Consider the following 10,961-nt stretch of genomic DNA (forward strand, 5'->3'; position numbering starts at 1 on the left):
TATATAAACTGAGTATAAATTATTATCCTAGTTTTATAAAAATGTTCTCCCTCCCACTGTTTGTCTCTATAGTTATTTCTGGGGCTTCATATCAGAGTGACTTTTTAAATTTCTAAATTTTAAAAATTTTTCTTCAGTGATCATGTGTTGTTTTGGAAAAACAAATTATTTAAGTAAAGAAATGGTCAATTGTATCTGAGAGGATCTAAAGCATCTTTAATTCCCTTTTTCTTTGATTCCCAAAGAAAATGAAGAACATTTGGGCCACAAATAACCCAGTTCCTGTCTCATTCCACAGTTTTTGTAGGAAATTTTTCTCCAGTAAAAGGAGGTGGGAAAACTCACAGCTTATGAGACATTGAGTTATGAAATATGCACAAATATTAGTAAGAAATTCTAAACATTTGGGAAGGTGCCAGAAATACGAGTATATATTTAAGATCTCAATGGTTACACTGTATGTGCTTCTATAATTCAGTGCTTGATACTTGATCGGATGTAATCATGTCTGTAAAACTGGCTTGTGTTCCACTCCACATACTAAAGGATCATTCATACTTTAGCATCTGACTTCTATCACTACCAATGTTAGGTTGAAGTAAGCTATGCTTTCTTCTCTTTGATTGATTAAAGGAGAACAGAAGGTAAGGAAAATGTTAGAGTGGTCATGGTGCTGAATTGCAAATGCCTTTGCTACTCATCAGAGGATGAAGAAATAAGGAACTGGAAGACTCAGAGGCTCCTCAATGATACACAACAAGCTAACCACATTACTAAGACTAAGTCAGAGAACTTCTGTTCTCTAACCAGTTAAACTATTTAACAGACTTCTTCCTGTGGGTGTCCATATGACAGACTTTCATCTGGTTATCCAATTGCGATTTCCAAATGGTTACTTTGAATCCAGCAAGCCCCACACGAGGTACAAGGCAGTGTATATAATGGGTTGGCAATACAATGTTGAGAACATTCCATTGAAGCTACTCTTTAGTTCAGAGTCTAATACGAGTGATAGAGGGGTAAAACAATTATAGCAGCAAAAGTAGTATCATGGCAAAGTGGGGAGAGATTAGATGGCAACTGAAAGGCTATTGCAGTTATCTAGGTAAAGAAGAGTTAAATCTACACAACAATCATTCCAAATCCTATAGAGGTATGTGAAGAATAGATTGGAAATTAAGAAAATTAAGAATTTAAGATAATGCTGACACTCAGAGTTCCATAGCAGGATTAAGCTCTAATTATCCAAGTGGCAACTTTTTTCATAACAATGTGATTGGCTGCCTTCCCTTCCCTCTCACTTCTTCACTAGCCTGCTGGTGTTTTCCAGACTCACCAAAATAAAACAAAGTGCAGCCCAAAGTAAGTCTTTGCATAAAAAACAACAGGTATATAAGTGCTACCGATATACTCATCTGGTTTCCATCCTGCTTAAGACGGGACCTCAAAACCACCTAAGAATTGAAGTAGTTTTCAGTGAGCTTGGAAGTCATAAAGTGCATTGATACTGCACCAGAAAATGAAAAAAGATCAAAGTTATGTGAAGTTCTTGATTGTAATCTACCAGAAGCTTATAAAATGTTTCCACCTCTCATTTTTAAAAGATTAATTCTAAGATGGGAGCCCTCCAGTTTTTATGATAGTACTTATAGTTGTTGATGATCAAATATGAAATGATAATAGGCTGTAAAATTCTTCCTAAATGGCTACTGCTTTTCCTCATTTTAAGATCCACTGGTTCCTAGGAAGATAGGAGTCTTTCTCTGAATTACTGTTACTGGTGCTTTGTCTACTCCTGCTCATCTATTTCCATACACATCTGTTGATGAGGTAATCTACATCCTTGTTACTCAGTGTATGTCCCATGGACCAGCAGCATCAATGACCTGGGATCTTGGTAAAATGCGGAATTTCATACCGAACTTGAGACCAACAGAGTTAGAATTTGCATTATCAACAAGATCCCCCTTGGTGTGTATGTACTTTAAAGTTGGAGGATCATTGATTTAGGTGGGATTTGTTGCTAAGGACAGGAGTCTTAGGATGCTATGGCAAAATTTTCTTCTGAGGGCAAGATGTGTCTGAAGCATGTGCACTGAAGACAGGTCCAAATGACAAGTAGTAGGACAATTCTCCATTGTGAAAAATGTGAAATAATTTGGAAAGTTGAGGAAAGAAAACGTATCATCTAGATTTGTCATCCTAACCAGCTACAATCAACATTTTGGTATAATTTCTTTTAGTTTAGCTTTTTTTATTGCATGATTTTTTAACATGGCTATAAATCCTACACCACATTAAGTAACCTTCTTATTTCTCCTAGTATTATGTCATGAGAAGTTCATCACATTATTATCATAATCATTATTAAAAATATTCAGTTAGGTATATTCATTACAATATTTAAACACTTACAAATTTTCAGCTTTCTAGTATTGTTTGATGACCTGCTAATGCATATAGTTTTTTTCTGCATTTAAGGCTATTCCTTAGGATAGATCCCCACAGATGCTAGTTTGAATGGGGATTTTCTTTGTCTCCTGGGACTCTTTCTACACATTATCTCCAGTGAGCTTCAAATCTTAATATTATACTGTCCCTGCCCTTTATCTTTTGTACCCACATTCTCTATCTTCCTTTGAAAAGCCAACCATACCTTCTCCATGATAACTTTAGATCCATTTTCTCACCCTTGAATCACTGTGTTTTATTCTTGAAACTCCATTTCAGTTCCTGTCCCCGAGTTACCTTTCTCCCATTAAACTTGAACTCAGAGTTCAGTTTTCCATGTAGATTAACCAAGCTGATATCGTGCAACCATGCTGGTTATCCAATTTCAAATATAAGACAACACAATTTTGAATTACTTTTCCCTGGACTTTCAATAAGCTTCCTTTTGAAATTTAATGAAATTCAAATTAAATGAATTCATACTTCCTTTTGAAATTTAATGAAAACATTTCCATCTGTCAGCTCTAATAACTGATAAAGTCAAAGAGGTCAGGGACTCTTGTGTTTATTTGGGAAAGTATGTTGCATTAAGTGTGTCTAAACAGAAAATAGAAAGAAGTGAATTTGCTGGGTAGGAAAACTGGAAATTCTAGGTGTGAAATACCTAGAATTCTACATAATTCTACGTAATTTGAAATTCTACATAGTTTCAAAACCAGGCCAGAGGAAGAGTCACTCACTAATTTAGCACAGTGGTTCTCAGTTCAGTGTACCTATGAACAAACTAGGGAAGAAGCTATGGTCACAGATTCCGTCTGATTCCTAGAGCTCATCATTCAGTGGACCAAAGGTGGACCCAGGCAACTGCAATTTTAATAACAAAGGGTTTTCTGATGCTGATGTCTGTAGGATCACATTTTGAGAAGCACCAATTTTTTATTACCTTTGACACCACACTGTATACATAGCAGCTGGTAAATGAAAGATTAAAATAAAATATATTGATTTCAGCACAGCAAAATCTCATTTCCACAACTCAGCGCGGAGCAAAAAGAATTAGTAAAAACAGTGTGGTCACTAAAATGTGTCTCGTCATTAAATTCTGGAGTGCCATTCATATGTAGTGCTAAGCAGTGACTTACATTTTCCTTCTTCATTTCTGCAGAGAACTTTGGTATCATCTGTGTTTTGTATAACTTCAAGAGATTCATCAGGTTTTACCTGTAGATCTCTGGTGCCCCACTTTTTAGAAGTTAAGGAGGCTATAACTTTGGTTGAATACAGGACTCTTATTTCACCATCATACTGGAAAAATAAAGACAAATATTTAAATTATTGGTTGATGTAATTTATTAGAGTAACTCATTTATTGACAGATTTATAAAGAAGTTCTTTGGTTAAAATAAAATAATCCAGTGTTTTCAAAAGATCGTGTAAGAACATTAAAGAAAATTTTAGGTGGGGGAGGAGTCAGTCATAACCTCACCAACCTAATACAACAATTACTTTTAGTACCTTCTTATCAAGGTTCAGAGTGTAGCAAAATTTAGATTATCACAGTATATATATTGTGTACGTATTATAACGTGCTTAATCTGTTATAGGAACACATTTAAATTTAAAACAATTTTGTAGAAAATAAAGGAGTTATGATGGATAACTATAATATTAATAATTACACTTTTAACCTGTGCATTTTGATACTTAAAAATCATTGAATTTTTTCATTAGTGCTTTAAACTTCATATATGACATACTTTAAATTTTTTCCTGAAGTCTTTTTCTTCTTTTTCCTGCTTTTTTATCTTCTTAGGGTCTTTTTCTTCCATCTTGGCCTTTCCAATATTGATTCCTTGGCTAGGATGACAAAACCATAAAACAAATTTTTGTTTCAAAAATATAAATGAATGGTGTACAATAGAGACTTAATTTACAACATTGAATTTTTGTTAAATGTTGTTTCCAATGAATTTTTTTCTTAGAAATTCACTACTGTCTGTTGTAATAAATTATGACATTTTACAACACGGAAGAGATTCAAGAGAATGCAGATTCTGAGAGTTAGACCATATAAAGCATATGAAATCACTGAGTTATAGTTTAAAAATGGTTGTATATCAGCAGTTTCCTATGATTCAACCTATTCTTCAACAGCAATCCCCTCACCCCCCCCCCCCATTCTCAACGCTTCCTAGATAATTAAGTGGCTTGGCCATTGTCATAGAAAAGGCTTTTTAAAAAAAGAACACTTTTCTAAAAAAATGATTTTTATGATTTACAAAGTTTATCTGTATGTTAATTTTTTTACACCTACTTAAAATAGAGCCAGAATGGGAGGCAGAAAATGTTGGTTAATCAAAAAAAATTAGGTAAAATTAAGACATTAGATATTATAAGCAGGATCTTCTTAAAGAAAATGGCTAATATTCAATATTTATCTTAATCACTTTATCAGTTGTTCATTTGTGTGTGAGCGTGTGTGTGTGAGAGAGAGAGAAAGAGAGAAAAACATATCCTGTTTTGATCAATTAATGGACTTAATATTTAAAAAAAAAACCAAACAAGCCAAAAAACCCACAAAATTCCTAGGGTCTGGGTACAGAAATCCACTATATCTCATATATATTAACTGGACTAAAGCCAGCTATCATAATAGAGATGAATAAGCCTAAGACAGTGATTTTCAAGACTATCCAGAGAAAGGATCACCTGGGAAGCTTTTAAAACATGACACTGCACTTGCCCAGTTCCCAGAAATTATAATTTAATTTACATTAATTTAAAGTATTGTAAATTCTAACTTAGTCTGACATACATATTTTAAAATCTCCCCAGGTGATATTAATTTGTAACCAAGGTTGAGAACCGTTCTTTAGGGTTAAGTATGGATGTTGGGGAAGGGTGATAAATCTCTGCAGAAGGGAATTTTAAAAATCTGTGGATAATAAAAAATTTTAAACACATATTAATTTTTACTTAGTTTATTTTAGATAAAGTTTTGTTTGTAACGGATTTACTTAAAATGTTTGATCTTTGATTTTTAATTTTTGAATATTAGCATTTAGTTTGTTCACTGTGAGAAGGATTAGCACAATATCCTGACTTAGGTTCTGTATCTGTCTCAGTATCTCCTGACTATGGTAGTCTGGGCATTTGTGGAATTATTGGCCCAGATTAACTCTCTGGGGCTATCAGAATATACCTAAAAGTTAGAAATGAACGCCCTATAAGCAATCTTAAAAAGAATTTACTGAAATTTATTTTAAAATAGAGTACTATGTTAGAGAACACGAACTTGTTTTAAACTCTGATAATCAGCAATGGGTAAGAAAATAGTCCATATCAGTAAAAGTTGAATCGGCTGGGATTTATTTTGCTTGAAGGAAAGGTCCAGTGTGTGACTCTTGGTTCCTAGAGAGCTATTTTATGGCATGGGGTGGCATTTTTACAGTAATAGAAAACAGAAAAATGTAGTACAAACTGTCAGAGATGGAAACGACTTCCCAATGGTGAGGAATATTAAAACTTGAACATATTACTGAAGATTAGATTTTCCTTTCATGGAGAACTGAAAAAGGAGAGTGACTCGCCTTTCATCTTTCTTATTTGTTTTGCCTGTAGAACTTGATCTTCATATATGAGTGACAGCATGTTTTCCCTTTGTATTCTTTGATCTTGATACTGTCTTTAATTCAATAAAATTAGTTTAACAATGCTGGTAAAAATATAAATTCATACTTAGAGTTCACTCATACAGTTTTACGAGTACAACTCAGAAGACACCTCTCACTGTATCCCATTTACGTTACTTTCATCCTTTAATTAATCAAGTCCAAGATCTTTTTATTCACCTTTCTTTTTTCTTGATAAAGCTAGAGAGGAGTCCTTTTATATATACAGTATGCATCAGACCATCTCCCATATCTATTGGAGAATGAGAAAGCATCCTACCATGTTATTTTCTATTTCAAAAGATACTCCTTTTATATGAACTGATCTTAACAGATTTTCATACAATTTTAGCCTAAAATTAAACTGAAACTTTAGGTAATCTGAAAAAAAAATCACTGTTTTTTTTTTGTTTGTTTGTTTTGTTTTAAATTTGAATGGAACCTTTGAGAATCCGATGTTTTGTGAAAAAGAAACATACCTAAAAGTCCCTTTAAAAAACAAATCCTTTTTCTTTTTTTCCATAAAGGAAACAATCTTGTGGAGGACAGAGGTGGCTAGAACGAGATGTGTGAGGGCTGAGATGTAAGCCAAGAAGTATATTTAAGACGAAAGTTTTGGGAAAAGAGTAAAAATCACGGGAGGAGATGAATCGGTGGGATCGTTTGAGAGCAGAATCTCGAATATGTTTTGCCAATGAATGAATGAGTACATGAATGCAGACATCAGTGAGTCACAGGGCAGAGGTTGATCAGAAGGGAGGAGCACAGTCAGGGGGATGGGGGAGAGGAAAGGGGGGAGAACTAGGTGTGTTCACTCACAAAGCCAGCAGAGTCATTAGAGTTGGGGTCAGAGAGTAAGACAGAGGGAACATAACTGCACACAGTAGACATACACCCCACTGGCTTTGTATTTCAGTGAAATTTTCTTGAGCCATCTCATTTTTGTTACTTCATGGTTATAAAAGCACTTTAATTACCTCATCTCTGCTGATGGAGCAGGGAAATCAGAGGCATCTACATCGTCGTAAACTTCATCTCCCACACCTGACAAAAGAGAGAGTACCAAAGTTTGAAACACTGTTAGCTTAAATTATAACACAAGCACTTAATGAGGTTTTTAATATAAAGATTGCTTCAAGGACGATAAAAGAAATTTTCCTGGTATCTGGGTACTTTTCTTCTGGAAGCATTGTCTGTTCCTGAAAACGAGAGGTTCTTGTCTCCCTGGATGAGTGTGTTAAATTTTCCTCAAAAAAACACTGACCATGATTATCTATCATTATATGGGAAAAACAAACAAACAAACAAAAACAAACAAACAAAAAGAACCCACGGAACAATGACTGCGATTATCTGGAAGATCCACAAATAAGATGACTGGCAAGAGCAGCAAGTTGCCGACAAATGAATCAACACGACTGACCATTGGCAGTAAAAATTGGAGATTGAAATCAAGATTCTTATGGGATGTGGGGTGCTGTGATAATATAGATTATTCTAATTATATGTCTGTCTATGTCTTTGTCTGTCCATCCTCTGTCTGTCTGTCTGTCTTCCTCTTTTACTTTCTGATCTATTCCTCATTAATTTTTACCTTACAATGATGGTGGGAGTGGCACCTCTTTCAAATAGAAAGATTATATTTATTAATAAGATACTTCTGATACCAGCAGGTGTTGAGGAACAGCACTGACAGAAAAGTAGCCATGACTTTAACTGTTTCAATGGCTTTTTCAATCTGTAGATATTTCCCTTCCTTCTAGGCTTCTTGTTAGTAATGTCAGCAGGTATGCTTCCTCTCTGCACTTATTAAGTTGCTTCACAGAGTAAACTGAATACATGCGTTGAACAAATTGCAAACATTTTAAGGAATGATTATTATCGAAAGTTTAAACGTTCTCTGGTAGTGGCAAAGAATTGATTTCCTTTAACAATTCCTCTCTCTATATATCTATATCTATAGAGTCTGAAAGAATAGATTATCTCTGTGTTGACTTGCTGTTTAAACATGTTTATAAATTAAACTTTTTGAAAGTCCTTGAATATTCCTGTGAGATATTTTATTTTTTCAAAATAAATTTAAAAAAATCTTTTAAAGATCTGTCTCAGAAGGGATTAAAAAAATAAGCTGATTGAAATTGTACAAACAAGAGACTGTATTACATTTAAAATTTCCCAAATATAATATAAATTACACATTTTAAAAATCAAAGAAATAATATTTAGAAGAGCCTTGGTGGCATATCATCTGGCATGTTTTTAGCTGTCTTTATGCAGAAGTACAGCATATCAAGCTTGGACTGAATTAGGGTTGGAGGACATGGGGGATGTTGGTGTCCATTCCTTGTTGCTTATCCCTAAGTCCATAGCAACTCCTGGAAAACCAGTTTAAAAATCATGAATCTTTTTTATTTTCCTTGTCCTGTTATTTTATTGTTGAGCAGCTGTGGCCACCCAAGGTGAAGGTACTTGCCCGAGGTTATACAATATACTATTTTCAGAGTCAGGACTTTCATGCAGATGCTGTAACTACATCCAAAACTTTCCCACTACCCCATCTGCAAGAAATAAAGATGTGGAATATATAATTAGTTTTTATTACTTACCTAGCTGTTTAGGAGGAGAAGGGAAACTGGAAGAAAAATGAGGACACAATTATAATCAGACTAATATGAACATAGAAATTGATTTCTTTATATAGGAGAAGTATGAATAGGCAAAAACCTGGAGGCTTATAAAGGTTAATCAGTCTGTTCACTATCATTCCCTTCTTATCCTCCATTTCTCCACTAAGTCCCTGTTTCTATCCATCAACTTGGAATTTTGCAAGACTTGTTTAGAACCCCAGTTTTGGCCAAAAGAGTCTAGTCAAGACACACCATTGATTTATTTTGCCCACAGCCATTGGACCAATGTTTTCAGATTTGTTCTATGAAGTTTGAGCGTATTATTACTCCAGAGTAAATTAAATGGACTCAAAACTTTGGAGACATTGTGGCATACATAACTCTGGCCCAAAACTGTTTATTTGAATTAAACAGTAGAATTGTAGCGTCAAAATCAACAGAGGTCATAGGAATATGACCGTATTTCCCCAATATGTATACATACGTATATATCTATATCTCTATATATTTATCCAAAGAGGAGAATGGTGAATAAGAGAGGAATACCCACTTAAACTGGAGAGTGAGAGCTTATTAGTAGAAGTGATTTGAAATCAAGATTAGGTGGCATTTAGCTGCAACAGAAAAAGACCTTTGCTTTCGTTACTTTCTGAATTACGGTTTCTAAATACACACATATACACACCCACCACTGAAAGAATGGTGCACAAGGCAGGAATGACTAGTTAAAGTAAAATGTAAGGGATCATTAATTCAAATGATCTCTAATTGGAATAGAGTGTTATGTCCTTGAAGCAGGGAAAAAAAAAAAAGTCTCTTATTTCTAAGTAAGGATCATATTGGAGTAATGCTGCTTAATTGAAAATTTCTTGTTATGTTTTCTTAAAATTTCAAGTGTACTCTTTATTGACTGCTGTTTTGATGTTTTACAAAGGGATTTAAAATTAGGAATGCTATGTGGAATTAACATCTTATAAAGACTTCAGTTAAATGTGAATATATTATGTACATATAAAACAGAAAGACTTTTCTGTACGAGGGAACATTATTGAGTCTTCAAATTCATATGTATGAAATTTATACTAAAGAGTTATTTTGGGGATGGAAAGCTTTATTTAGGCAAACTTAAGATATTAGAATAATTTTAGTATAGGAGAAATTTAATACAAATAGAATTAACATATGACTATTGTGGAATAGAGTTACAAAGACTTAACATATTATATTTAGAAAAAAGAAATTCCAAATTGAGTTCTTTATTTTTAGCAAATTAATTTTTAAAAGAGAATGTATACTTTGAAGAGTAGTCAATATAAAATACTATATAGTAAAATGTAGCATTGGAATTGTGAGCTTTGAATGTGATGCTACAGTTAAAAAAAAAGTCCCACTAAATGGAATGTGTGTATTTATGTAAGTGTGTGTGTATGCATGGGTGAGGGTGTGCGTGCACATGTGTGTATTTTTGTGCATGTTTGTGGGGAAAGTAAAATATATCTTTGAACTACATGATGATTTTTTAATATTTCGGCATTTCTTATGTAGTGTATGAGTTTAAGAATGGCACCATAAATGAGGCTAAGATGATTAACGGAAAATAACATTAAGATGGTTTAAGCCTATCAGGACTTGGTTATTGGTTATAGAATATTAGTAGCATTCAATTAAATTAATATTAGTGTAGTTATTGTGCACTGGATTTGCTTGGTTGACTCTTACGATGAACCTTCATTAATGTCTGACTCAGAGACTTTAGGTTTCTCTCGTATACTTTTCTTTTTGTCATCTTTTCCCTTTAACATCTTCAAAATCCCCCAGGACCATGTGTTACTCTTCTCTTCAACCTGTAGTGTGGAGCTTTGGAGCAGGCAGGCATTGATCAGAACGTAATAATCAGTGGAATGTGAAGACATTGTGTGCACATGCAGACTTTTGATAATTATATTGCATTGATCATTCAGGCAATATACTGTTCAATATACTGAACAAGTTGGTGCTATTAAGCTTATAGATAGTGGTGTTTGAATACTATTCCTACTAAGTTGATCATTTTTTTTTTTCTATTTAGTGAGATTTCTCTTGGTTCTTAAGATACAAAGATAAGTCAGTTGGGATTAAGTTCTAAATATCAATTTAGCTTTATTTATGATTAAAATTAAGTAATTAACAGATCTTAAATATTTAAATATACCATTTCAAAATGGAAAGAAAT

The 10,961-nt window shown here is 33.6% G+C and overlaps 1 protein-coding gene across 1 annotated transcript in view; it reads right to left on the reverse strand.

The window, feature by feature from the left end:
• FYB1 (FYN binding protein 1) overlaps positions 1-10,961 on the reverse strand; it is a 121,737-nt gene that overhangs the window by 42,457 nt on the left and 68,319 nt on the right. The window contains exons 11-15 of the mRNA XM_063087549.1: positions 10,469-10,606; positions 8,729-8,754; positions 7,100-7,166; positions 4,209-4,308; positions 3,594-3,756 (exon numbers count right to left, since the gene is read on the reverse strand). Of these exons, the coding sequence (XP_062943619.1) occupies positions 3,594-3,756; positions 4,209-4,308; positions 7,100-7,166; positions 8,729-8,754; positions 10,469-10,606 (494 nt within the window). The remainder of the gene's footprint in view (positions 1-3,593; positions 3,757-4,208; positions 4,309-7,099; positions 7,167-8,728; positions 8,755-10,468; positions 10,607-10,961) is intronic.

This window comes from Cynocephalus volans, chromosome 2 (genome assembly GCF_027409185.1).
Source record: "Cynocephalus volans isolate mCynVol1 chromosome 2, mCynVol1.pri, whole genome shotgun sequence".
NCBI classification, from domain to species: Eukaryota; Metazoa; Chordata; class Mammalia; order Dermoptera; family Cynocephalidae; genus Cynocephalus; species Cynocephalus volans.